The sequence below is a fragment of the Marmota monax genome, unplaced genomic scaffold (assembly GCF_021218885.2).
Source record: "Marmota monax isolate L192 unplaced genomic scaffold, Marmota_monax_Labrador192_F-V1.1 WCK01_AAM20220418_F8-fsc00083, whole genome shotgun sequence".
Taxonomy (NCBI): domain Eukaryota; kingdom Metazoa; phylum Chordata; class Mammalia; order Rodentia; family Sciuridae; genus Marmota; species Marmota monax.
Window position 1 is genome coordinate 8,173,127 of NW_026692848.1, and position 23,760 is coordinate 8,196,886.

The 23,760-nt window shown below is 44.6% G+C and overlaps 1 protein-coding gene and 1 long non-coding RNA gene across 8 annotated transcripts in view; one reads left to right on the forward strand and one right to left on the reverse strand.

Moving 5' to 3' along the window:
* Positions 1 to 11,713, forward strand: part of LOC131424364 (uncharacterized) — a 57,829-nt gene extending 46,116 nt beyond the window's left edge. The window contains exon 3 of the long non-coding RNA XR_009227239.1: positions 11,578 to 11,713. This is a non-coding gene — a long non-coding RNA (uncharacterized LOC131424364). The remainder of the gene's footprint in view (positions 1 to 11,577) is intronic.
* Positions 1 to 23,760, reverse strand: part of Fndc1 (fibronectin type III domain containing 1) — a 112,818-nt gene that overhangs the window by 1,337 nt on the left and 87,721 nt on the right. For all 7 annotated transcript variants that reach the window (XM_046449338.2, XM_046449333.2, XM_046449335.2 and 4 more), the window contains 8 exons: positions 18,252 to 18,314; positions 16,583 to 16,762; positions 14,932 to 15,162; positions 11,638 to 11,746; positions 6,511 to 6,590; positions 3,637 to 3,666; positions 2,772 to 2,933; positions 1,334 to 1,456 (listed from right to left, as the gene is read on the reverse strand). In XM_046449338.2, coding sequence (XP_046305294.2) covers positions 1,334 to 1,456; positions 2,772 to 2,933; positions 3,637 to 3,666; positions 6,511 to 6,590; positions 11,638 to 11,746; positions 14,932 to 15,162; positions 16,583 to 16,762; positions 18,252 to 18,314 — 978 coding nt within the window. The remainder of the gene's footprint in view (positions 1 to 1,333; positions 1,457 to 2,771; positions 2,934 to 3,636; positions 3,667 to 6,510; positions 6,591 to 11,637; positions 11,747 to 14,931; positions 15,163 to 16,582; positions 16,763 to 18,251; positions 18,315 to 23,760) is intronic.

The following is a 23,760-nucleotide window of genomic DNA, read 5'->3' on the forward strand; positions in this document are numbered from 1 at the left end:
AGTACCTATGCCCAGGGCCAATGCCATGGCCATGGTCACAGAAACAGTGGAATACTGTAACCCTGGGGCACCACAAGGACTTCAAACACTGTGCATTGTGATATACTTTGTATGTTTACTGTGATGGTCAACCAGATGAGGCTACATATTTAATCCAATGTTACTCTAGAGAGTTCTATGAAAGTACTTTTTAGATAAGCCAAAATCTATCCCAGGGGATTGAAAACAGATTACCTCCATAACGTGGGTGGTCCTCATCCACTCAGTTGAAAGTCAATAAAAATGACTGATCACCCCCATTCTGGAAAGGGGAAGGAATTCTGCCCCCAGCCAGCCTTCAGACTTGAGTTGCAACACCGTCTCCTCCCTGAGCCTCTAGCCTGCCTTACTCTAGATACGTTGAACTTGCCATTGTCCACAGCCATGTGGACCGATTCCTCAAAATAAATCTCCATGAATGGACACTAATTGTTCCATTTCTCTAGGTGAGACAGCCCTGGTACACTCATTTTACCGTTCCATTGATTTTAGTGTTTCTTTACCTGTTACTTTGAACATGGTGATTCATTTACCCATTCATGAATTTTTTTTTCAGAATAAGGAGCCTGTTAGATGAGTATCCATCATGCCCTGAAAATGCCAGAACATGAAGAGTTGAATGCATAAGGGGAAAGGTGCTGGGTTTCACTTAGTTGTCCTATTAATTTGTTTGCTTGGAAGGCTACGTGAATGAGTCACATGTTACCAGTTGCTAACCTTTGAGATGATACATATCCTCACTCCATGATGTCAGCTGTACGGCCTCTGAAACCTGTCCTGGTGGACTTGCAACTTGACCTTTGTCTTCTCTGTACGTTCCCCTGTGTGTGTCTCCTCTGAAAGGCTCTCCCCTCCACCCATCCAGCCAGTCCTTAAGACTCTGCCTCACACTAAACCCTTCTTAACACCTCAAGTGGTGCCTCCTTTGAATTCAGTGACTGTAACAGGCACCTCGGCTGCCCACACAATGATCATGTGACACAACCTGTCCTTCTCTATTCAGCATGGTATTCACCAAGTCACCTTCTTGCCTGCTTGCTCTTCACAGTTACAGGGCATGTCCCTAAGAGAGGCCTCACAGATCCCTTTGAACCCCCTGGCTCTTCAAGGCTCACCCCATGCCCAGCACATGGTAGGAGTATTTTGATTCCTTGGTTCCTTATTTTCATTTTTATGATCCCAAGTGCTCCCAACATCCACCTTCAGATGGCAAATCAAAGGTGGAGCTACAGTGAATTTCCTCCTCCTGTTAACCTGTTTCTCTCCTCTGGGCACAAGCATTTGTTCCCATTACCTTGAATGGTAGGGAGGGCTTCTACATAGGACTGAGGCCCTGTTCTTCCATCAAGGTGGGAATCCACAAACTGGCAATGGTCTTCGCCTCTTCCCCAGCTGTCTCCGATGCTGTAGAATGTATCTGCATAAAGAACCGTAACAGGTCAGGGACTCCTCAAAGAATGTCACAGCAGGCCAAGGAGCTGGAACAAGCTTTAAGACCATTTGAGCTGAGCACATTATTGAAATTGTGTGTTCTGTACTTCTAATGTCTGAAAAAATGGTGATAGTGGCACCAACCTCGGAAAGTTCATAAAGATTCAGCAAGATCACACACTGAATACTTAACGATGTTCAGTAGGGGGAAACTATGAGCAATCTAGAGTTTAACATATAAATGAGAGAACTTTTATGCCCCTGTTTTAAAAGGAATGAAGAAAACTGCGGTGGAGAATCACTTTTGAATAATTAGTGTATTTGAATAGGAGAACCTGACTTCCCACATATCTGGGAGGAGGGGACCCCAGGGCAGCATGGGACGCTGTCCGTGGTGCTGAAGCACACAGCACAGGAAGGCCAAGTCATCTCTCCACCCTGGGACACACTAACCCCTCCTAGCAATTCTGAGGCAGGGGAAGACAAAGGTGGAAACATAAGCAAAGAGCACACAGAGAGTGTATTTGCTTTGGGGAGACATGGATACCCAGAATTGCAGAGCAGGGAATGGAAGGGGAGACTTTGTTTTGACCCTGTCTTTACATAATCCTTGCTAATAAGAAAATTTAAAATTAAAAAACTGGCCAGTGGAAAATATATACCAGCTGAAGAAAATTCTGTAATATATATATGCTAAAATTATAAGTTTTCAATTTTAATTGAAAATTAAAAGTTGTGTGAGTTTAAAAAAAAAATAACCAGCCCGGTGTAGGTGGTGAGTCAAAGCTAGCTGGGGACTGATGGCATTTTGAAGGGCTGGTAGTTCTGGGTCGTCACATCACTCTTTGTTTTGATCCCTACTATGATAAAAACATTTTTATTGTGACACAGAACAAATAGAACTGCTGATATTTGTGCCACCATCTACATTTTTTCTTTGAAAAGTAGTGGTTGTGGCAGAGCCTGGAAGGTGGACTTTCCTCAATTCTTCCAGTTTATCCTCATTTATCATTATCCAATTAATAGCAAACAAAAATAGGCTTTATAAAATTTTTTAGAGAATTTTGGACTTCATTCCTCAAGTGTAGTAGATTTTCAAAAATATGTTTTTGCATGCCACTGGAAAATCTAGCGACCCCAGAGTGGAACCTACAGCACTGGTTGTATTAGAGCCTGGCAGGGGGTGTGTGGTCACAAGGGTCCAGCCCCCAACACATGCCCATACACCTGTTGGGTCAAGTTAGTACCTGGGAAGATCAAAACTGCATGCCTGCCAGGGCCAGCCATGCTCAAAGACCTACCTTTCAGGTTGTCACTGAGATAGATCTTATACCGCAGCGAATTGCAGAGCACGACTCCCACAAACTTTCTATACCACGTCCGCTTCACGTACTGCCGGCCATGGCAGTCGGTGTAGCCAGGGTCATGTTTGAAAGCAAACGGGATCCAGATGGGCTCACCACCTTGACAACACAGAGTACACCCTCTAAGTGATGGGAGCTTGCAGCATTTATTCTTGCAGAGTATCCGGAAAGTGGACTTATGCACTGGGCCCTTCCTTCCTCAAGGCTTCTCTGAGTAAGGTTTTCCCGCCTCCCAACAAGCACCCTTTTGGATTTTCCTCTTCTTTTTAAGTACTAAAGTACAACTGGGGGGTTCTTTTACCTGATCATATTTATTTAAGGTATTTTTATTTCAATAAATTCTCAGAATTAAAGGTAGACTATGCCTCAAGGAAAATTGGCTGCAATGGCCGTTTTGATCCTGTGGGGCTCACCATCCTTCCCCAAGTCGCTCAGCATTGACTCCTACTCCTCCTGCTTGAACTTTAATAACAGGGCTTTCTTGGTTTGTTTGAAAAACTTCATGGTATGTATCTTTTTGGCATTCTACAATATTCCCAGGGCTGGTGTAAATAGAGTATCTTTTTTTATAGATATTGACTACTCCTCCATGATTTCTCATATACATTGACTGTTTTGGCATATTTAAAACATTTCCAAGTCAATCTTTTCCATAGACCTGGATCAAGGATAGATGGAAGTTGTCAGAAAATTATTAAAATGCAAAAGTGGTCCAGCGTTTCTCTTTGTGAGGGATCACAGCAATCTCACATTAGGGAATATGATGACCATAGGGTTAAGATCCTCGGAAAGAGAGACTTACCTGGTGGCCTCACAACAAGTAGAGGATTATCTGTAGAATGAAAAAGAAATAATTGACTTTGTATCACGTTTCACAATCGTGTAAATGTTTAAAGATTTATTGTAATTGAAAGAGCTAACCAAACTGGCATACAGAAAAAAATAAATGTTACTTATTATATGCCAAAGTTTTCCCTTAGTTTTTTATTTTCTAATTATTCCCTTTTCAGAAATACTCTTTTCTAGTTAACTGTCCTTTTATTTACATAAAAGTTGTGGGTCTCTGAAAATAATGTTTTGATATTGGAATGCCTACAAAATAATTCAATACTTGGTTTCAAAAGTCTGGTAGAAAAGTCTCAAATACCCTGAGACAAGGTAGAGGGAACTATGTGGAACTCCAACAATGGACACCTGACCTCATGGCATTCTCTACCTTTGGAAACAGTTTGATATATGTATTTTTTAAAACAAAGTACACATATACCTACTATCTAGCCTATCCATTCCATTCATAAGCATTTATCCAAAAGAAGTTAAAAATACATATTCTTACAAACATTTGTACATGAATGTTTATAGTATCTTTGCAAGAGTCAGAAAATAGAAATAACCCCAATGATCATCAACAGTTAATGGAATTGCATAAACAAGTCATGGCTTAGCTGTACAATAAGATACTGATCAGTAATAGAAGAGAATGAACTACTTATACACACAGTGATATGGATGAATCTCAAAATGACTAATGGTGAAAAAAAGAAGCCAAAGAACCGCATACTGTGTGTGAGAGGGCAGGGTGGGAGGCTGTACCCCCCCCCCGAGCAGGGGCAATTGTTGGGAGTGATGGACATGCTCATCATCATCACAGTAGTGAGGACTTCGTGCGTATGAATATAACTCAGAACTTATTAAGGAGCACCGCTTAATTGTGTGCAGCTTACTGTATGCCATTACACCCCAGTAATGCTCTTCATAAAACCCATCTATGCCTTAGTCCAATTAGTTCCATTTAAGAGAATATGAAATTTGCCTTTTAAGGAATTCTGCTTTGAAAAAAGTCTAGCCATGGATTAGATAGATACAGACCATTCTTTTTATTATTAAAAAATTATCATGCAGTAAGTTGCTCTCTTAGCAGATGCAGCCTATGGATGACAACACATGTGTACATTCACGGAACCCGCCTCTACTGTCAGCACAAGAATATGGCATGCCCAAGTCTCCCCCGTGCTGTACGTTGTACAAACTATTCATTCTGCCATCATCTGTTGTATACCAAATAGATTGACATACCTAGCTTAAAGGGAAAGGGCTTGTTTTGCTCTCCTGCTCTTGAGCTCCTCAGTTTCAACAGTCTGATAGCAAAAGTCTCACATATTCTGGGACAAGATAGGGAACTATATGGAACACCAGCAACAACACCTGACCTCGTGGATACTATGTTCAGCAAATACCATACGTCACCTACTTGTATGTTCCTGTTGTAACCTGACCATTTTCAGTAGGGTAGCACAAAATGAAGAAGAGACCCAAATATAGAGATTGAATAAAATGAAGATGACCAGAGCAAATAATTCAAAACTCCAAGTGTGTTAGGGTCTCCCAGGAGCTCACTGAAATGGGGTTCCTAGGTCTATCCCCAGAGATTGGGGCTCAAGGTTGGGGTGAGGCCTTCATCTTCACCTGCCCTTGAGGGCCACAAAGGATAGGCCACAGCTTTGCTGGGTAGAGAGGACAGAAGAGAATGGACCTTCAAAAGTTACTTTAGTTAGAGTCCTGGAAATAGCATTCCCAGCAGGTCACTTTCTACTTTCAGATACATTTCAGACCTGAGCTTCTTGGATTTGAATTGTTTTCGTGATCCACCTGATTGCATTCATTCTGATCCCAAAGGCCCACTTTGATTTTAGGAAATGCAGCGTGAACACGTATACATTCCCTACATTAGCAAACACATTTCCTATGTGAAATAAGTGAAAACGCTTTTGAGGTCTTTTGCCTACATTTCCAACATAAAGCATATTCTCATAAAAGATCATTTTGTCCACATATTTTAATCCAGTAGATTTTAAATCATTACGCTTAAAATATCTTTTAAAGACAGATTTTCTGGAATCAAGTAACGCATAGGAAATAATCTAACCAAATGGCAGCCAGAAGATGTGGGTCAGAGCTGGCTCAGCCTGGCTTGGTCTGAACTCTAGCTTGGCTTCCCACATGGAAAAAGGAAGTCACTAACCCAAGAATGGTCACTGTGGGCCATCCCTGCACGCGTGGCCTCAGACTGTAGGCCACAGGAACATTTATTGAAAGACCTGAGAACTTTGCCCACTAGCATCCCAAAATGTGAGGTTATGCTCCAAAGTGATATTGTTGATGAAACTGAATAATACCTTAATTATACCTTAATTAACTCTTAATATTAAGAACAGACATCTTAGATCTTAGAGGGGACCCTGGGTCTTAGGGTCTTGGCTAACTGGAGAAGCAACTCTCAGACCAACTGGCATAGACACTTGTCAGCTACTCACACACACACACACAAAAACAACAACAACAACAACAACAACAACAACTCTGAAACTACATTTTATACACATGGATTCAAACTTATCTTCCCCACCTGGTTGAAAACTAGATTTTTTTCTTCCTTTCATTGGAAATCAACTTTTGTGCTCCCCAGAGAACCAGTGAACACGACTTCTAGTTTCATTCCAAATTTTAAAATAGCAGGAAAAAAAATAGTGCTGACTTTATAAAGGGAAATCCAGTATGATCTCATCCAATGGAAAAGGGTTTCACTGCTTTACTTTTTACTCTGTGGTCATCATAGTTCTAGATCTTTAATTTCATTTCCAAGAGAAGTAAAATGAGAATATGAAGTCGCCCATACCTGATTCTGTAACAAAAGAGACAGAAGGGCTGATGGGCCCATAGCCGTGAGGATTTTTGGCTTGAACTTTAAAGTAGTACCTGAAATCGGAAGAAAACATCTTTTGAGAAATTGACTTTTGAATGATGAGGCAGATTCTAAACTACTGAGCTCCTACTCCCTGGAAAGTCCCATCTTTATGAATGTCCACATCACTTGTGACCTTTGTCTTTTTTTCTGAACTTTCTCATGTTTAATAGCTTTTTAAAATCATACAGTTAATGTGAACACATGGCAAATTGGAACAGAATGGTCATGAGGCAAAAAGTCAGAACTAACAAGACAACAATGTCTGGGGTGCAGGAGGAGTGCTGGGGTGGCTCTGGAGCCAGGAACGGATGGTGCTACAAGTGACCCGGCTGTGAGTTTCTGCACCCAAGGAAAGAGAAGCAAGTCCAGGAAGGGGGTATGGGTGTGGAAAAGGAAGAGACAGAGGCTTTGCTGCAGGGTGGAGCTTCATTTTGGAATATACACTAACTGTGTCATCTAGTTCATCTTGGGGAGACTGAGTCTCCAGGCATTGAAGTGTCACTCTTAGAGGATTAGCAGATAAGAAGCAGTGGTCGAGAAGTCCTGGAGACCAGCTCCAGGACTTAATGTCTGTGACATTAATGTCTTAATGTCTGTGACATCTTCACTTCTGGGATTCCAGGTGTCACTCTGGCTCTCCCAACTCACTGTCATTTATAGGTAAAAAGAGGGATAAAACATCTCTTCGAGTGGTGGCTAGCTGCACCCTGGAAAGTCTGTTTCTCTGACTTTTAGCCAGCAAGAAGGTCACTCTGAAGTGTTCCAAAATTCTTTATCTTGTCAGGCACACAGAGCACATGTACTAACTCAAATGCACTCAAGTTTTGAAAGATATATTGTTTACATTCAAGGCCTGTCACACCTGCCAGCTGCCCGAGAGCAAGCCTGCCTGCTGTGTGGTGGGACAGCAGAGACTTAGGGCGGCCCCTCACCTCACAGTACAAGTGCATATTTTCCTGTGGTTTGACTAACCAGCAGAGAAAAGCCATTTGGTAAAATTAGTCTTCTTAAGTCATTCACAACTCATATAGGTGTATTCATTTCTAAATTTCAATTCTTTAAAAAAAGAACATATTTTTCTAAAATCTCAATCCGCCCTGCAGTGTGTCTTCCCAGCATGCACACCCCTATCCAGCAGTCACCAAAGGATTTAGGGCAGAACCCTGCAGCAGTTCAAGCTTGGCATACATCAGTGATCCTGGGCAAATTTCACAGATTGTTTTATCCTCAAAGAAAGGAATTAAACACAAGGAAAGAGACGTTCAGCAGCTACAAGGAGCATTTCTGATGAATAACTCTGTAAGCCCTTGCTGGATCCCTCCTAATACCCTGTTCCAAGCTCCTCATGCAACTGGAGGAACAACTAACATGCTAGGGGACTGTCGCTTGTTGACATCAATTTTGTTTTACCACTGAAACCCAAGGGCTGTCCAAGTCTACCCTCCCTCATGTGCCAAGTCCAAAGACATTTCCATATGAACTTCACTACTGAGTCAAAGTAAATGGAAACATGTTGAGCTGGAAAACAACAAGAAATTGGGGGGAAAAGTAAAATTTCCATTTTTTGAAAACCACATTAAACTTTTTCTACCAACTAAAATATTTATTTCATACTCCAAATAATAGTCTCTGCCTCATCCAAGCAACAAAAGCAGCCCAAGCCTCTCCTTCTTATGTAAGTTTTGGCACCTCTTTTGAATAGCCTCACTGGTGACAAATCTTTGTACTGTAAGAAGGGATTTAAAATATGCAGCCTCCAAAGAGTAACTGGGGCTGAGTGTAGTCAACAGAGTAGATTGTGGTCACTTCAAATCAAAAACAAGATCCAGTTTATAAACAACCAAAGCTGATGATGAGGCTCTGGCTTCTATTATTACTATTGCATTTTAATTATAGAGAGTAACGGGTTTCACTGTGGCATATTTTACATGCAAATGATATGCTTTGATCATGTCCACACCATGGCCCTCTCTTTCCCCACCCTCCTTTCCCTTTGCTCCTCTCTCTCTCTTCTCTAATGGCCAGTCACAATGGCTTACATCGAGAATACAAAGCACAATAAATGCTGGTGAAGATTCTGGGGGAAAGGAACCCTTATATATATTTTTATAGGAATGTAAATCAGTGCAGCCACTATGGAAATCAGTATGAAGGTTCCTCAGGAAACTAAAAATAGAAGTACAGTTTGTGATCCAGCTGTACCACTCCTGGGTAAATGCCCAAGGGAATTAAAGTAAGCATGCTACAGAGACACTGCACCCCCACGTTTATTATGGCATAATTCACAATAGCCAAGTTGTAGAGTCAGCCTCAGTGTCCATCAACAGATGAATGGATAAAGAAAATGTGGTATATGTAAGCAATGGAGCATTAGTGAGCCATAAAGAGCAGAACCATACCATTTGCAGGAAAGTGGATGGAACCGGAGATCATGTCAAGCCAGACTCAGAAAGACAAGGATCAAATGTTTCCCCCGGTTATAGTTTGGATTTGGCATGTCCCCAAAGACTCATGTGTTGAAGGCTTGGTGCCCAGTGCAGCAATGTTCAGAGTGGGGCTTCCAGTACGTAACTGGATCATGAGGGCTCTGATGTCTTCAATGGATTAATCCACATGGATGGATTCATGATTTGATGACATTATTGGGAGGTGGTGGAAAACATAGGCGGCCAGGCCCAAGGGAGGAACAGGTCACAGGGTGCACCTGGTAGGGTGTGTCTTGTCCTCCCCCCTTTCTTCTTCTCCCTCTGCTTCCTGTCTTGAAGCTGTTTTTCTCAGGCATTTGGATCACTGCAATGAAAAGCTGACTGACCGACCCTCCTAGGTGGAATCTGGCTCCACTTGTGAGGGGCTAACTTCTTGTCTCTCCCATGGTGACTCGGAGGCAGGTTTCCCCAGGGACTGGGACAACGTCTCTCAGTGGGTTGCACACCAGGACCACACCCGACTCCGCGGAGCCACAGCTTGTGTGATGCGGGACAATAAGTGTGCTCATGCCACATCACCCTCTAGCTGCAGAAATCAGCGGCTGCTCCAGAGGCTCTGAGGGAAGTGGTGGAGGGTGAGCTGGGTACTGCCTCCCGCCAGCACCCTCCACCCCAGGAGCGAAGAACCTGCACCTGGGGTGGAGGGGAAGAGGCAGGGCTGCAGTCTGTCCTGGGCACCCGCATGGGGAGCCCTGCACTGTCTGTGCAACCTCTTCTCCCCCTGCTCCACCTCCTCTCAAGCCTCCCCTTCTCCCCAGAACACTGCCTTGGGGCTTCCTGCTGCCTCAGCAATTGCCCTCACCCACTCACTTTTTCTCCAGCTCAACTGCTTCCTATTTTGTACATCTACCTTCTGCGCGGAAGCTTACCTGACTGCCTCCTCAACTCACCTGACGGCATCCTGAGACCAACGCTCGTTGTTGAAAAAAATCTGACTTCCCCACCAGACTAGATGTTCACGAGGACAGGACTGGAAGGTCCATGAGGGTCATGAGCGTCCTAACCCCACCCCAAGCTCCTGCCTTCCTAATTTGGTGGTCTCGCCCAAAGCAAACACACAGGAAGAGCTTGATGCATGGACTCTGGGAAATGCTTGTTGAAAGAATGAATAACCCATCATGCCCCGTAACCACCTCCTGACATCATTAAAAACTCCACTTCAGTATGGCAGCAGGAGTTGTGAACAACACTGGACTTGAGTGGGACCCGGAGACCGGGGGGGGGGGGGGGCAGTTCCATGGCAAGTGGCTCTGGGGCAAAACATCTGGACGGTGTCAGATTTGGTGACCGGGCCGTATAAGCACTGTCACTCTGCACACCATAAAAAAGATGTTCACCCCATTGTCTCTAACTCTGCTGGTTTTGTTTTCCCTAGTTAACCAATTTCTCGTTACTATCAGGGAAAGTTCAAGAAAAGTGCTTTTTCGGCTTTCTGCTTTACTACTTGGTTTTTACTTGCCAAACCCTGAAATGCATCATGGTTTATGGAAGCTCAGTTCAAGTGAGCCCAAAAGGCACATTAAGATGTCCTGAGGAAAGTTCTCTGCTAGTTCAGAAGCCTCTCAGTGCCCATGGATATTGTCCAGCTTCTAATCTCTGCAGCGCAGGTCTGTTTATGAGCGTTTTGCTCCAGTCTTCTCTCTGTTAGCGACGGGAGGGAGCCCAGATCTGCATTCATGCCGTCTGAGTTTGTTAAACCCACTGGCTCCACACCGCAGTGCTGTGCTGTGCCCTAGACATTTGTTCTAGCCTGTGGGAGCCCCTCATTAACTGTTTAGGGCCCCTGACAGCTGGAAGTTGGCCAGGGTAGGAGCGTCTACACCACAGAAATTGGAGGATGCATAAACCAGGGGTATTTCCTCCCAGATAGCTACTTTACCAGCACATCACCCCTTGACAGCACATGCTTGCTCCTTCATGCATGTGCACCCACCAGAGAAGCGTTCTGTTGATCATGACCACCAAAACCAGGTAGTATAAGAGGGAAATGAATGGTTATCCAATCTCCTTGTACCCTGGCAACCCACTGTGCCCATTTCCCTCGGTGCTATAAACTTGGGCTTCCAGAATGGTGCTCTGACGCTCCAGCCATCCCCCAGTTTTATGAAGAGGTCCTTGTAACCTTCACTCATGTCAATGCTTCTTCCTAGAATGGTCTCAACTTCTACATCATAGAGTCTGAGCACAAGTTAACCACAGTATTTATCAATTGCTGCTCCACCTGATGTCAGCTGAGGGTTGTGCTCCTAAGGCCACGACACTGAGAGAAACTGGATTCCCCTTTGACACACAGAACACCCTTTCTTTCTCTAATGGCAGGTGGTGTTTAGGAAAATAGGGAACAAAATACAAACCCAATAACCTAACAATTACAACATACACAGTAACTTCTGAAAAAAGATATGGCACCCTGGTAAGCACTGATTGACGTTCAGTGAGAACGAAACACAGAATTCAATACGGTCATAAAAATATCATGATTAACCATTTCCTTTTTTGTTTTCAACCACAGGACACATGTGACCCTGTGCACGGACCTCCTTTCTGCTTCTGTGTGGCTGACACATCATACCTTGTGTTTGGCTTCAGGTTCTCAATGGGCAAGTGAGTCACAGAGGAAGCCTGAGTGGACCACTTGTTCCTGATGAAGTCTTCATAGGATGCGCTGTAGACCAAGTACCCTGGGAATGGGGACAGGAAGAACCCGGTGAGCATGGAGGAACTAAGTCACACCAGAGGTGTGTCAGGGAGGAGGCGATCCATACAGCTTTGTGGGGAACTTCGAGGACAGCAAGCCACGCTGGGGTCAGGACAGGACATAACTGTGACACCTTCTGGTGAATCCAGACGGGAACAGCAAAATGAAGGCCCTCCCTGTGCCTTGCTGGCTCCATACTTCTCTATTTTCTCCCAGTCCCTGGCCTTCCTCAGCTTCTTGAAATAATCACATCTAGTCTTGACTACACAAAGAAAAAAGAAGCAGGAGATGAAAGTAGTGAGCTCACCCCGGTGCAGTGGCACACACCTGTCATCCCAGCTGCCTGGGAGGCTGAGGCAGGAGGATTGCAAGTTTGTGGCCAGCCTGAGTAATGTAGCAAGATCTTGCCACAAAATAAAATTAAAGAAAAGTAGGGGACACCAGGGATATAACTCAGTGATAGAGCCCTTGCCTACCTTGTGTGAGGCCCCAGGTTCAATCCCCAGAACCACCAAAGAAGTACCTCATAAAGCATTTTAAAATGTCCTGGTAGAGACATGCACAGCATCCTTCACACGAAATGAAGCATGTAGGCATGAGTGCTGGATGCGGGTGTGTGGCCAAGAGACTCTGGACTGCAGGGAGCCTTCCGACTTTCTCTCTCTGGCTTCCTGGTCATGGGTGAGCAGTGTGTTCTGTGAGGCACTCTCTGCCACTGCCATCCAACACCCCAGGAGAGGCCCAAAGCAGTGGTCCGCCTAATCTTGGAGTGGAAACACCGAAACCATGAACCAAGACTTTTCTCTTTGTAAGGTAATTATCTCAGGTATTTTGTGATTGTCTGGAAAGCCGACTGAGAACCATTGCTGCTCTCTCCATAAAACACCCTCTTTCTCTGATGAGAGTGAAGTCAAGACACAGGTGCTTGGAGGGGTCTTACATATAAGAGTGACCCTCCCAGGGGTAGATCCAGAGTCATGTGTGTGCCTTAGACACTAGGTTCTGACAGGGGTCAGCAGAGCTTGCTCGCCTTCATCTCTGGCTTCCCCTGTGGGGTTCTGGTCCCTGCAGATCCTCCTGTCTTTATTTTGAGTCTTCAGGGTTTTGCTAATATATCAGCTGAGCACAGTGTACCTCCTCATTTCTCTGTTGTTCTAGACTAAACCAGTTACAGAAGTTTGATGAGCAGGTCCTGAAAAGCTGAGGTCATCATGTTGGGATCTCCATGGAATGGCTCCTAACACAGCAATTCCTGTGAAAGGGACTTGGGGAAGTGACTGGCGGTGGGCATGTTGACTCTTGGGGATTTCCTCTTGTTTGGATGCCACATTATTACATAGTGACTCGGCTGCTTATGAAACAAGGGTGGAAAGTGAAAATCAGCCCTGCCCCCTAACCCCACGTCCCCACGAGAGTCCAGAAGCCCTGCAGCGGGTCCCAGTCATGGGATGCTCTGGGTATTTGGGGGCCTTATGTAGGCATCTGCTTGGCTTCTTTGTTCTGCAGGTGGACGGGCCGGTGCCGGGCTCACTGCTGCAGGGCTCCTGCTCTCTGTGAGCCTTCTGGGACCAGCTGTTTTCCCTCCATAGTTCAGGGGTGCCAGGCACCAAACTGCTCTGTGCCCAGATCCCCACAAACACTTCAGCTCTGTCACTTATGCTAACATCATGAGCCATCAGAACTGGGGCACCCTGGCATCGTTTGGGGTTAGGAGTAGGTTAGGGGAGGACACTGAGTCTCTCAGGAGCTTTGGGGAGTGTGGAATGTGTGACAGTGACTTCTTCTGCCAAAGGCAACAGGAGACTCAGCCCCTATGGGGCAATTCAGGAATACAGTCTGGGTCAAGTCCCAGAGACATTTGCTGGGAATTCCCTGAGGCCTCTTCTTCACCACAAGAGCCCTTGTGGCACCTTTGATGTGGCCAATGCTCTCATCCTGCAACCGATGATTCTTAGAAGCAAGTGGTTCAGAGCTCACTAGTGTTTACCTGAAGTAAGCAAGAGGTCAAAGCTAAATTGCTTAAAATAAGATTTTTCAATTATCTTTTCTGTATGTTTACTTGCTTACTTAAAAAAATTGCCATTCATAAAGCCATATTCAATTAATAAAATCACTGTCTGGGTGTTTTGATTCTAAAATCTCATCCTTCTGTTGATTTATTTGCTTTCTGCTAGGAAAATGCTTTACTTCACAGAAATGGTCTCAGCACACGCTGGAGTGAACAGCACTATTAGTTACACCCAAACTTCTTAACCCTGCACCCTCCTTGCACCCTCAACCCTTCAGCTACACCTGGCAGAAATCTCCAGGGGCATTATCTCCTGTGTCCCTTACTGTGGCTTTTGGGCCCCTGGGCACATCCCCCAAGAGAAATCGCTCTTTGGATTTTCTTGAACATTTTTTTTTTCTCATTTCAAAAGATAACACTGATGACCTACAGAAAATGCATTAGAAATTTAGAATCACGTGAAAGACACTAGCCTAAGAGTGACAGATGTCAAGCTTCAACTTCTGGCACCGCCTCCACCCATCCAAGATGCACACACAGCTGCATGCCAATGCCCTCCTCCTCTGGGCTCACAGGCCCAGAGGCATCATGTGCAAAGGAGACAAATAGTTAAGGGAAATATTATTTTTATATTTGTAAGAACTTAATTCAAAAGATTTATCTTCAAGTGTATTCTTGGCAGGACTCACGAACATCTCAAAGGCTTTCAGAACTTGCCCAGTTCCCACATAAGAACTGGGAATCACCCCAGATGATCTGGAAGAAGCCAGCAGGCATGGAAAGAGGGTGAGAGGCAGAGTTGCATTTTAGGAGCAGCATCTTCATCATCCTTATTGGAGGGTCTGGTCTCACAAATAGCTTGCTGGCCATTTGCAGGATTATAGAATTTTGGAGACATAATGCTTTGCAGGTAAGAAAATCAAGATCCAGGGAGATAAAGCAGCTAGCTCCAGGTCACGTAAACCAACCCAGCACTAGGACTCAGGACTCTGACTTCCACCCAGTGTTCTCTGTTCCACCCCACGAGGCTTCATTGTGGCCTATATTGCATTGAAAGAAAACATCCGTCTGTGCATCTGCCCACTCATCTATGCACCCCTTACTGTCTGTATTTCCCACCTATAAATCAGTGTCACTCCGAGCATGTGCCTAGGACACACCTGTTACCACATCTCCAGGGGTGGCTTTGTCCCAGTCCACGATGACAAAAGAGTGGCAGCCTTCCATGGCGACCACCGTGATGTTGCGGGGTGCATGCCGAGGAGGCAGGTCGTTCTTCCTCAGGTCGTTTGGAATAATTTCATCCAGGCTCTCCACTTGGAAATGATCCAGAGCATCAGTCAGCGAGCACGGGGCTGATGGATCTTTACTCAGGTACGTCACATAAGGAGCTGGAAAAGAGCAGAGATACCGGGTTGGGTTGCTGAAGGCTTTTTCTGGAAGCAGAAATGCAGTGTCTGCTCCATGGAATCAGACCCAACTCCATCTCTCCTGCCAGACAGAGGCTTCCAAGCCCTCAGTCCCGAAGCCAAACTCAAAAGCACACCCCTCGCTGTCCTTAATGGACCCAGGGGCTTGTAGTTGTCAGTCTGGAGGTTGCAAAGGCTCTACTGCCCCACCAGCATTGATGACGATGACCTCAAAATGATTTTGAAAGATCCCCAGGCCATAATTCAATGTCATACAAGCCTGTGGCATTCTGCCATTTCTATGCCCAAACACTTGGAGAAATGTGAGTCGGGCCACCTACAGTTAACCAGCATTCACTCACCACCGTTCATTCCCTCCACTCTCCTGGGGCCTTCTGGGCCTGTCTGTGGATCTCACCAGGAAGTGTCAGGGAGTGGGCTATTCTGCTTTACAGAGGTACAGACATGAGAAAACAGCCAGACAATAGTCAGCCTTTCAGTCTCCAGAAGATCTCTGAGGCAGAGCTGATAACAGCCCTGAGTGCAGGTTCCTTTCTGCCATGGAACTGCAGGGCAAAGTCGGCACTGGCCTTGGCCTCAGGAATGCTACCTCACATGGGTGTCCTCGCTCTTCAAGTACACACGACTTAGACACCCGGTCACCACATCTTGGCTGGCAAGGCATGTTCTCTGCTCATGGCAGAGCACTTGTTTTGGAAACAGGGAAGTGTGATATTAATTTAAGCTGTTGCTTGTCTCCACTTAGCAACATGTTAATCCAACTGTCTCATCAGGGAAGTTCATTAAGGGCATGGGAAAAGAAGACTTGGAGGAGAATGAGACACAGCTTAGCAACGTAAAATTGCCCGTTGAAATTGTTTTAATTACTGAGAAAGAAGAGAAAAAAGGAATTTCTAGATCCCAACTCCTCAAGGCTAATGAAAATTATAGAAAATAAGAAAAACAGCTTTGGTTCTGTGATATTATCAAGCCAGTGGCTGCATTCAGTGAGCTGCAACCTTTCAGGAAGAATTGAACAAACAAATAATGTGCAGACAAGGCCTAGTGGGAAATCTTGTCCCACTACCTTAAATATGTGATGCTCCCTGGTCCTGGTGATTTGTAAGTGTTGCTCCCTCTTGGTCTACACAGAGAAGCCTCCTAAACCCTCTCAGTTGGGCTCCCAACTGTTCCCCCCACTTCTTCTCTTCTAAATTTTGCAGAAAGCAAATTCACATGCATGTAAACAGAACCGACTCCCTAAGTTACCCCAGTGGAAACTTTGCTTCGGGAAAACTTCTCAAAATGCACTGACTTGGCCAAGCCCAGAGATTAGTTCCACTCTTCTTCAAAGGGCAAAAGTTAAAAACCATGCTTCTCAGATTAAGGAAGTTATATTTACCAACAAATCGTTTCTGTCCGGCCACATCAAATTCTTCCTCAGGAAAGGACCTGATGGGGCCTTCCTCTGGGATGACCTTTGGTATGGCAGCGGTGGTCGAGGGCTGGGTGGTGGCCGAGGGCTGGGTGGTGGCCGAGGGCTGGGTGGTTGCCGGTGGTTTTGTGGTCTCAATCTCATAATCTGAAAGGATTTGAAGGCTTTGTAATTGGGCACCTCCGGTAAGGGGCACTGTTTGCTGTCAACTGTAAATGCTGAGTGTGTGCACCTGTGCACCTGCACGCCATCTAAAATGGTTGCTCTGCTTAAACATAATTTGTTTCCACTAAAAAACCCTCTCTCCTCATTTCAATTTCCTGAGAAAATCACCTTCAGATAAAAACAGAGGAAGAAAAAGAAAAAAATACATAGGCCAAAAAACTGAGGTTTTAGTATCCGAGCTGGAGAGACCCCGTAACTCATTCAACCAGCTTGGCACGCTCCTGTTACCTGCCCACAGCTGTCACCCACCTGCATCTTTTCCAGCTAGAGCCAATAAAATACCACATCAGAAGATAAATGTGAATTTTTTTTAAATATGACTTCTGCATATGGACTTCCCCCTCCAGGGAGCAGGGTGAGATTAATGCCATTCAGATAACTAATCTTTTGATATTTAAAAAAGAAAATATAACCCTTCCCCCACACTTCACCTACTCAGTCAATAAGAAAGACACTTAGTACTTCCAAAGGTGCTAAGGAGTCTCCCTTTGCTTTCTTTTTGTTTGTTTGGTTTTTTTGTGGTGCTGGGGATTGAACCCAGGTCCTTACACATGCAAGGTAAGCGCTCTACTAGCTGAGCTATCTCTCCAGCCCCTTTCCTTTGCTTTCTAACAGCCTTTAAGTTTTTTGTTTGTTTGTTTGTTTGTTTGAAAATTGTAGTGGGATTTGGTCACTACCTTACACTTTATTATGAATAAATAAAGCATCAGAGGTGACATTATTCACACACAGTTTTGAGTTAAAACCACTGGGGCTATGGGCGATGACATGCAAGGTGAGACCCATTATGAGAACCCGCGGAGCCCAGATGTCAAAGTTCAGCATGGGGTGGGGACAGATTTCCTGAACTTCTCAGCTGCAGAGACAACTTCCTCAACCCAGGAGACAATCCCAGAAGCCTAAGAACAATTATGGCATTAGTTGTGATTTATCCAGAGACTGTTCAGGTACTGTCCAAGGCATTTTGTGTTTTCAATCTTACCCTCACTTGTAAAGGTTCTTTGATAAGAAATCAACACATATACAGCATGATGTGATTAAGAAATGAAAGGAGAGGAAAGTGAGAGAAAGAAAGGCCAGAAGAGAAGACTCGACACAGGTCAAACCACGGGGTTTTAGGTGAGGGGGGAAGGCTGGGCACAGCAGCTCCAAAATTTCTTAAAGGGAAAGAGGATTTGAAGGGAGAGAAGAGGAGGCTCAGAGGACTTATTTGGCAGGGGCATTTGCATATCAAGCAAGCTGTTCTTCTTTAGATCAAATAGGCATTTGGGGTCACTTGGAAAGGGTCGGGGCTGCAACCACCTTCCCAGGGCTGGCCCTGAGGGAAATTGCCAAGGAGATCACGGAAATTAAAACCAGATTATGGGATGGGGAAGGCAAGTGTCCATGTGTCTAGGGAATCAGCCTGTACCTTCATCGTAAACGACGTAGGCCTCTTCTGTGGGCATTTCTGTGTCCAGGCCTGAGAATTCATCTAGTGAGGGAGAGAAGGACAGGTCATCAGGTGCTCATGGGTCTTCTCACTGCTCTCTCAGATTTGGGCCCCAGGGCGTAATAATTCATTCACCTCAACAGGTGCTGGAAACAGGCCACCAACATCAGGTCAACATCAGGTCACCTCAGCTTTTCCAGGAGGAAGAGCATCAGAACACCAAAAAGGAACCCAGGCCTTCTTTCCCCTGGGCTCAGAAAAGGCCATTCCAAGCGCCCTCCTGATCAGGAGTGCACCCTCGCTCTGCCTCCCAGATGTGCAGAGCTCTCTCTGCTGTCCTCCCGCCACCTCGGTGCCCCTGCCTTGGCTTCCTGGATGCTGACGGGAGGCCTCAGCAACCCTGCCACAAGCCTGTCACAGGAGCACTGAGAGATGCAAGGAGTGGGAGGCTGTGGGGAAGGTGACCTGTGGACCCTGAACATCTATCTTCCTTTTCTCCACCCCTCAAATCTGGCCTCTGGAATATTCTAGAAGTAGGGCTATTTCCAGCCTCTAACTTGGCAAATGGCACCAATCAGGTTCTCTGTGCTCTCTGCCCTTCTAACTCCCAGCCTCTCACCAACTCAGGAGATCAATTTGCACAACTTAGACTCCTTAACCTACATCTGAACTTCACAAATGATACACCAATGTCTGCAAATTTCTGTTTAAGACAACTTGGGCATTACTGACCCCCCCCCCCCCCGATATGTTATAACCACAGAATTAGACTTTCAATGCAATTTACAGAACTTTAGGTGAGATTTTTTAATGGCTTCCAGGAAACCTAATTATGAGAACTATTATTAAAATTCCTGTAATGGTTAAACTGATATTAAGAGAATGAGGAACTTGTGGTCAAGAAAAGAAGTGATTTAAGTTGAAAAAAAGAAATAATAGAAAAAGAACTTTTTGTCTCCATTATCTGGCAAGGTCAAAAAGTCTTGGGGTTTTTTTGGGGGGGATGGGGGTGGGGGGGATGAGAGCAGTTACATTTCTCTACTTAGGAGTTAGAGATGGCAGCTATAAAAAGGAGAACATTTCTCTGTGCTTGATAAAAACTTGAGGAAAAGGGTTTTCTAATTTAAAAAAGCTCAGGGGAACTCTTGCCCTCCTTTTGACCCAAAGCCCACAGCTCTTATATACAAAGCATTCTGAAGAGGGGTTTGGGGGACTGCAGGAGGAGGGAACTATGAGACTGGAAACCTCCTGCCCTTGGACACTTTTCTGGACCTACTTTGGGGCTACTCTTCACACACTTGCTTGGAGACTTCAGGCTCATCATACCCTCTTCTCAGGCAAGGACGCCAAGGCTCTGAGAGGATCATAACAAGCCTGACTCACGCAGCTGGTGAATGAAAGGACTTGAACTTCAAGCCCTTTGGCTGCAAAGAATACTTTGTTCTTCATAAAAACTGTCTCAACTTTTGAAACGTTGATCTGACCAATCCAACTGTCTGTGAATCTTAAGGTGCTCTAATAGCATCATCACTCTGAAGTGGGATAATGATGGGGAAATGAAGGGGAAAGAACATCAACTTCCTTCACCCAGTAAGTCTTTGGCACCAATTTTGAAATACTTTATTGTTAGTAAATCATTCATCATTATCCAGAAATATTCCAGTGTAATGATTCTTTTCAGAGCCCAGCTTGAATAACATCCTGAACATTATGTTCTAAAACAAACTCCAGTCGTGAGGACAGGGCAGTGCCACAGGTGTCTGTCCAGCTAGTCTTCATACTACAGCAAAGCCTCTGGGAACCACTCAGAGGCCTGTGTCATAGCCCCGCACCTGTATACACATGAGGTGATGGCCCAGGCGTGTTCTAATGGGGCAGGGACAGATAACAAGACTCAAGTTGTAGATCATCTGGCCTTACAGGAGCAGGAGGATCATTTCATGAAAAACTACAAACACAACTCTTGCTGAGATCACTCCATGTCAATCCTCCTCATCCAATACAAACTACTTCTGGGCCGGTTCAAGTCTGTTTTCAGTTATACACTCCCTCAATTTTGGGGGTTATCTTGCTTTTGGTTCCTGGCCTACCATTTTCTTTCCTTTGTCAATTTAACTTTTAGGAACATCGTTTTACTTTTCCTGATTATACATTTGGTTTAATTTTTTCTTTATATTTAGCCAGGCAAAAAATGAATAAGTTGTACAATTTTTGCATCCCAGAGTTAATAAGAAAAGGGAAATACATATAATTTCCTTCTTGGATTCCTGGTGTTAAGGGTAGTTCCTTGAGATGCTGAAGTACTCGGTGCAGGCAGTGGGTCACAGCAAGGCCACATCTACCTGAAAACTGAGATCTCTTCTTAGGATGAGTGACAGTTTGGGCCTCTGGCATAAATGAGCATCTTACTGAATCAATGTTTGTTTTCAAGATAAAATAAACTCAGACAATTTTTCTACATTAGCATCATCTTGACTCCAAGGGAAAGTAACTTCCAGATGTAATGAAGTGTATATTCAGTTTAATTAGAGAAGCTGAGCACCTGGCTTTGCCCCACCTGAATGCCATTCTGAACCATGAACTTCTTCATATAAAAGTAGCTGCCAGTCATCACACAGCAGCATAGTTTACTCTCTTCGGTAGTTTATCCATGGTCATGAAAAAAAAGAAGAGCAAATGTCACAAAGAATTAGGGCTTAAGCTCCAGAGATATTTTTTAAAAATATGAAAAAAAGACAAAAAAAAAATAAAGTGTTCCCAGTAGAATTTTAGAAAAGGTAAATAAAAGACAGTCACTGGAACACAGGTATATTTCCACCTGGTGTGGTGGGTCCTGCTCAAGTGAATTTTGATTACTCTTTCTCTGTGTGTGTGTGTATTTTCTGTTAGGAGAGTGAGCCATGGCAGAATGCAACCGCTTTCCTTGGCTGATGGTTTTCTGCGAAATGCAGTGGGCTCGTGCTACAAATTCTGGAATGTTCAGCTGGTTCACAACATTTCCAAATACGTGAAATTTCATCAGCTTGATTGTAGATGGAGAAACAGAACCTGAAAAACAGAGATCACTGGCTTTTACTTCCCAGTTAGGCAGCGGAGAATGCTTGCGTCTGAAGCTCTTAAATAGATACCCTGAGATGCATAGCTGGGTCCCCCAAGGACTGGAGATGAAGCAGAGCCATATCTTGGCTATGAGGAGTTTATTATCCAATGGAAAGGTCAGATCAAGAAAAACACACACAACAAAAAAACCATAGTGTGTGTGTGTGTGTGTGTGTGTGAATGAAGAGAGGAGAAAATGCAATAATACACAGGAAACAGGCATATAATACGCATCTGTGCCTACAGGGAAGCGTGGCATCCATAACAAATGAGGAAGTACACAAAAACACTGCTTGAATTACTGGAATGACTGAACAGCCCAAGGGTGTTCCTAGAATATTATTTGAAAGCAGTGTTTTAAAGGAGGGTGGGGGCATGACTTAACCAAGGGAGCCAAGACTTTGATATTTGAAAAGATGCTTTTAAAACTGGAGAGTTACAAACAGAATGTTCCAACTTTGTATGCGGAATGGAATGTCAGATGGCCAGCTAAAGCAGGGTCAGGGGAGGGGGTTGGAATCACCGATACTCATCACTGACCACTAGCAAGCATTCCAAGCGGTCACTACTACAGCAATAATCATTTCAGGTCTAGGCTGGACAGTACCATGCCCAAGAGACTACCTGTCAAATCTTGGTTGTGCACAGGCAGAGCCCCAGCATTTGTGAACACACATCATGGACAGAACTACGCTCAGTTCAACCAAAGAAAAGGTGACTGAGAGAAACAGTGACACAGAGGTAGCACTGGGGATAGGAATGGAGTCCAGATGGTACTGTGGGTTATGTGTAGGGACACCCTGGATGGTTCCATGTCTGACACTGCAGCCCTTCCTAGGACCATCTCTCTGCCCTGAATGTCATTTATAGAATGGGCTTGTGCACTCTGAGGCCACTCACTATAAGATTCTCAACCAGGAAACAACAAATGGATCTTACAGACAGTGCCCAGGCTTTAAGAGAGCAATCTGACACACTGTGGCTTCCAAATCTCAAGCCCTCTTTAAAATCTAATCCCTGCAAGAGATGGCACCCCTCTTCCTCTGCCCACCTCCCTCATTAGTCCTGAAGCACCACACTGCCATGATGCTGAAGCAGGGAACAGGCTGTGCATTTCCAGGCAGCTGCAGTGTCTGTCTCCTGGGCACATTCGACACAGGTGTATGTGGGGGGGCACCCTGGTGGGAAGAGAGGAGGCTGATGCTAGGAGGCCCAAGGGCATAGGAGCTGAGTGCTGGTCCAGCAGGGCCATCTTAGAGATAGGGAGAAGAAGAGCACCTCCAAGAAACCACGGAGGGAAAAGGAGAAAAGGAAAAGAACGTTAAGGATGAAGGGGGCTGGAGGGGACCTCACCTGGAGGCGCACTTATGTGGGGACAGTTTATTGGGTGTGTTCTCATCCCCAGACTCACAGAGTTGAGTAGATTAAATATGTGCAGCTTTTTGTCAATCAGAATTAATGCAAGGAAGAAAGTGTTTAATGAAGTTGTGAATGAAATAGCAAGAAATAAAGAAAAAGACTAGAGCAGCAGTGCATTAAAATACTGTATGAGGATGATATGTTGTTGTCTGCAAATATAATTCTTTCCTAAGACTTTGAACTGATTTCTACTTGTTTTCTACTTGTTTTCAAAATGCTGGTGAGAGGCAAATTATTCTTCAGGTTGAACTAGAAAATCAGAAGAATGGATATAAGCAAAGTAGAATAATACATATATATATATATATATATCAGATTTGCAAAGAGTAGATACTAATGCCAAGAAAAATATTGACTTTTATGCCAAATTTAGGTCCAAAAATAAAAAATAAATGAAAAGAACATGTTAAAGAAAAGCAGACAAAATGCAACACAATACATTAATTAAAGTCAAATCCAAAAATAATCACTCTTTTGTTTACAACCAATATTAATTATCTGTTTTAATTAATGTCTATTTTTAAAAACAAGCACATTAATGTATGCAGAAGAAAGAAGCCGTTCTAATACTAGCAAATCCAAATTCGTACTCACTGTGAACAGTCGTGCGTTTCTTCCTGGTGGTCCTCGTCCCTGTAATCATTCCCCTGTTCTTTGGTGTGAATTTTTCAGATGTCATGTTTTCCTATTTGTTTCACAATTTTCCATGAAAGAATTCTCGTTTGGGGTCCAGCCTTCGTGCTTGCAATGGCTGGCCTTCTCCCCGTCAGCGATGAAGGTGTGGAAGCAATTCCTGGAAGGAAGGGTCCCCCTCTGCAGGAGCCTAAAGCGGCATTAGTGTCATGGCCGACCCTCGACTCATCTCAGCCTGAGGGAAAGAAGGCGATTCATCTCCGCTGCCTGAGGCAAACCCAGGATGGCGTCTTGCTAAGCAGCTGGAACAGGAGCCTGAGCAGGAAGGACAATGACC